Source organism: Frankliniella occidentalis, unplaced genomic scaffold (assembly GCF_000697945.3).
Source record: "Frankliniella occidentalis isolate FOCC.00 unplaced genomic scaffold, Focc_3.1 Scaffold8, whole genome shotgun sequence".
In the NCBI taxonomy this organism is placed as follows: domain Eukaryota; kingdom Metazoa; phylum Arthropoda; class Insecta; order Thysanoptera; family Thripidae; genus Frankliniella; species Frankliniella occidentalis.
This window is the reverse complement of record NW_026267138.1, coordinates 2,692,023-2,693,581: the sequence shown is the minus strand read 5'-3', so window position 1 is coordinate 2,693,581 and position 1,559 is coordinate 2,692,023. Positions and strand designations below refer to the sequence as shown.

The following is a 1,559-nucleotide window of genomic DNA, read 5'->3' as shown; positions in this document are numbered from 1 at the left end:
CCACCGTACACCGCCCCACTAGACTTAAGCCACCGCGGTCGCTTTTTCCTTGCTGTCCTCGATAGCCTCGATCCGTGTCTAGGTGGCTCAGAGACGGGAAAACGCGATAGATAATTCCCTAATATTCAGGTCTCTGGAGATTCTATGAGGAGCAAGATGTCTCGCTGCCCTGGAGCCTGAGCCCCTTTGTCGGGCTCTAAATCGCGTTGCCACTCCGTCTCTCTCTCTCCTCCCTCCCTCTTCTCACTCCCTCCCTCTTCGCCCTCCCTTCTCGCCCTCCCTTCTCGCCCTCCCTCCTCGCCCTCCCCCCCTCCCGACCTCCCTTCCCTCCTTCCCTCCCTCCTTCCCTCCCTAGGTCGCGCGCGCGGTCTGCTCGCTCACTCTCGCCCGGGGGAGTTGTGGCGGACCGTATTAGTGGAATTGAAAGAGCCCGTCTAGCCGAGGGAAAACGCGTTTACTTGGCTGCTTATTCTTCCGCCGCTCTCTTGCCGTTCCCTCCTCCCCTCCCCTTGTAAATAATTTCCGAATGATGAGTCTCGCACGGCCCCTAACTGGCTCGGCGCGCCCCGCCACCCGCCAACGCCAACGCTCTCTGCCGCTCATCACCTTCCTCTCCATCCGTCCGAAGTTTGCGAAAACACTTCCATGCTTCTTTTCTTGGCACTCTCCAGTTCATTTTCAATTTTACCCTTAAGGCTGGGTGGTAAGGGCGTTCTGCTCTTCGCACACGCCTTTCGTTGGAGGCTTCACCTACTTTTGCATGGTCTTATGCGTTTTCTTACATATTCACGGAAGCCTCACCCCTGTCTTTTACCTTTTGAACGTTTTTGAGAGGTTCTAGGTGCTTATTCACGTTTTGTCATTGGATTAAATTTTTCTAGTATTCCGGAAACATTTAACTTCGATAGTGCCCAATAGAAACTGTGAGCATCAACATTTAAAAATGCACTCGATTTTCCAACATTTTCTTTAAAGTGTGCACAATGAGCGACTTTGACAAAAAATTGTTTTTCGTTTCTAAATACCTTTTTCTTCTCCTCTGTTTCAGGCTGCCATCGCCCCCAGCCATGGACCGCGAGGTTCCGGCCCAGGACCACTCTCACCACATGCAGCACCACGGCGTCCTGTCCCCACATCTCTCAACTAATGGTGAGCGCACACGACTTCCCCTCTGCTGTAATGCACATTTTGTAGGAAATCAATTCAAATAAGTGGCGGAAATACTATGGAATGGCTTTTACCGTAGGAATTCACACACAGGCATATACAGACACACACAAACACGCACACTAACGCACACACCCACAGAGAGAAAGAGAGAGAGGGAGAGAGGAAGAGGGGGGTACGGTAAGAGGAGACTAGACGGGGAACCAGAGGGAGCGAAAGCGCGGGCTGAAGTGTGCGCGAGGGCGTTCGCTTCGGGTCGTATACTTGTTGAGCGTATACCCCCTCCCCTCTTCACTACCCCGTCTCGTACTTCCATCCCTTCCGCCCCGGCCCTCTTACATTCCCTCCTCTTTCGTTTGGGCGTACCCCTTTTCCGCCTGTCCCCGACTGCC

At 53.4% G+C, this 1,559-nt stretch overlaps 1 protein-coding gene and 1 long non-coding RNA gene across 8 annotated transcripts in view; one reads left to right on the top strand and one right to left on the bottom strand.

The window, feature by feature from the left end:
* The window catches only part of LOC113208117 (KH domain-containing, RNA-binding, signal transduction-associated protein 2-like), a 231,155-nt gene that overhangs the window by 127,965 nt on the left and 101,631 nt on the right, over positions 1-1,559 (top strand). For all 7 annotated transcript variants that reach the window (XM_052274282.1, XM_052274260.1, XM_052274268.1 and 4 more), the window contains one exon: positions 1,049-1,149. In XM_052274282.1, coding sequence (XP_052130242.1) covers positions 1,068-1,149 — 82 coding nt within the window. In that variant the 5' untranslated portion in view covers positions 1,049-1,067. The remainder of the gene's footprint in view (positions 1-1,048; positions 1,150-1,559) is intronic.
* The window catches only part of LOC113215594 (uncharacterized), a 44,399-nt gene that overhangs the window by 41,303 nt on the left and 1,537 nt on the right, over positions 1-1,559 (bottom strand). The gene's annotated exons all lie outside the window — the stretch shown is intronic.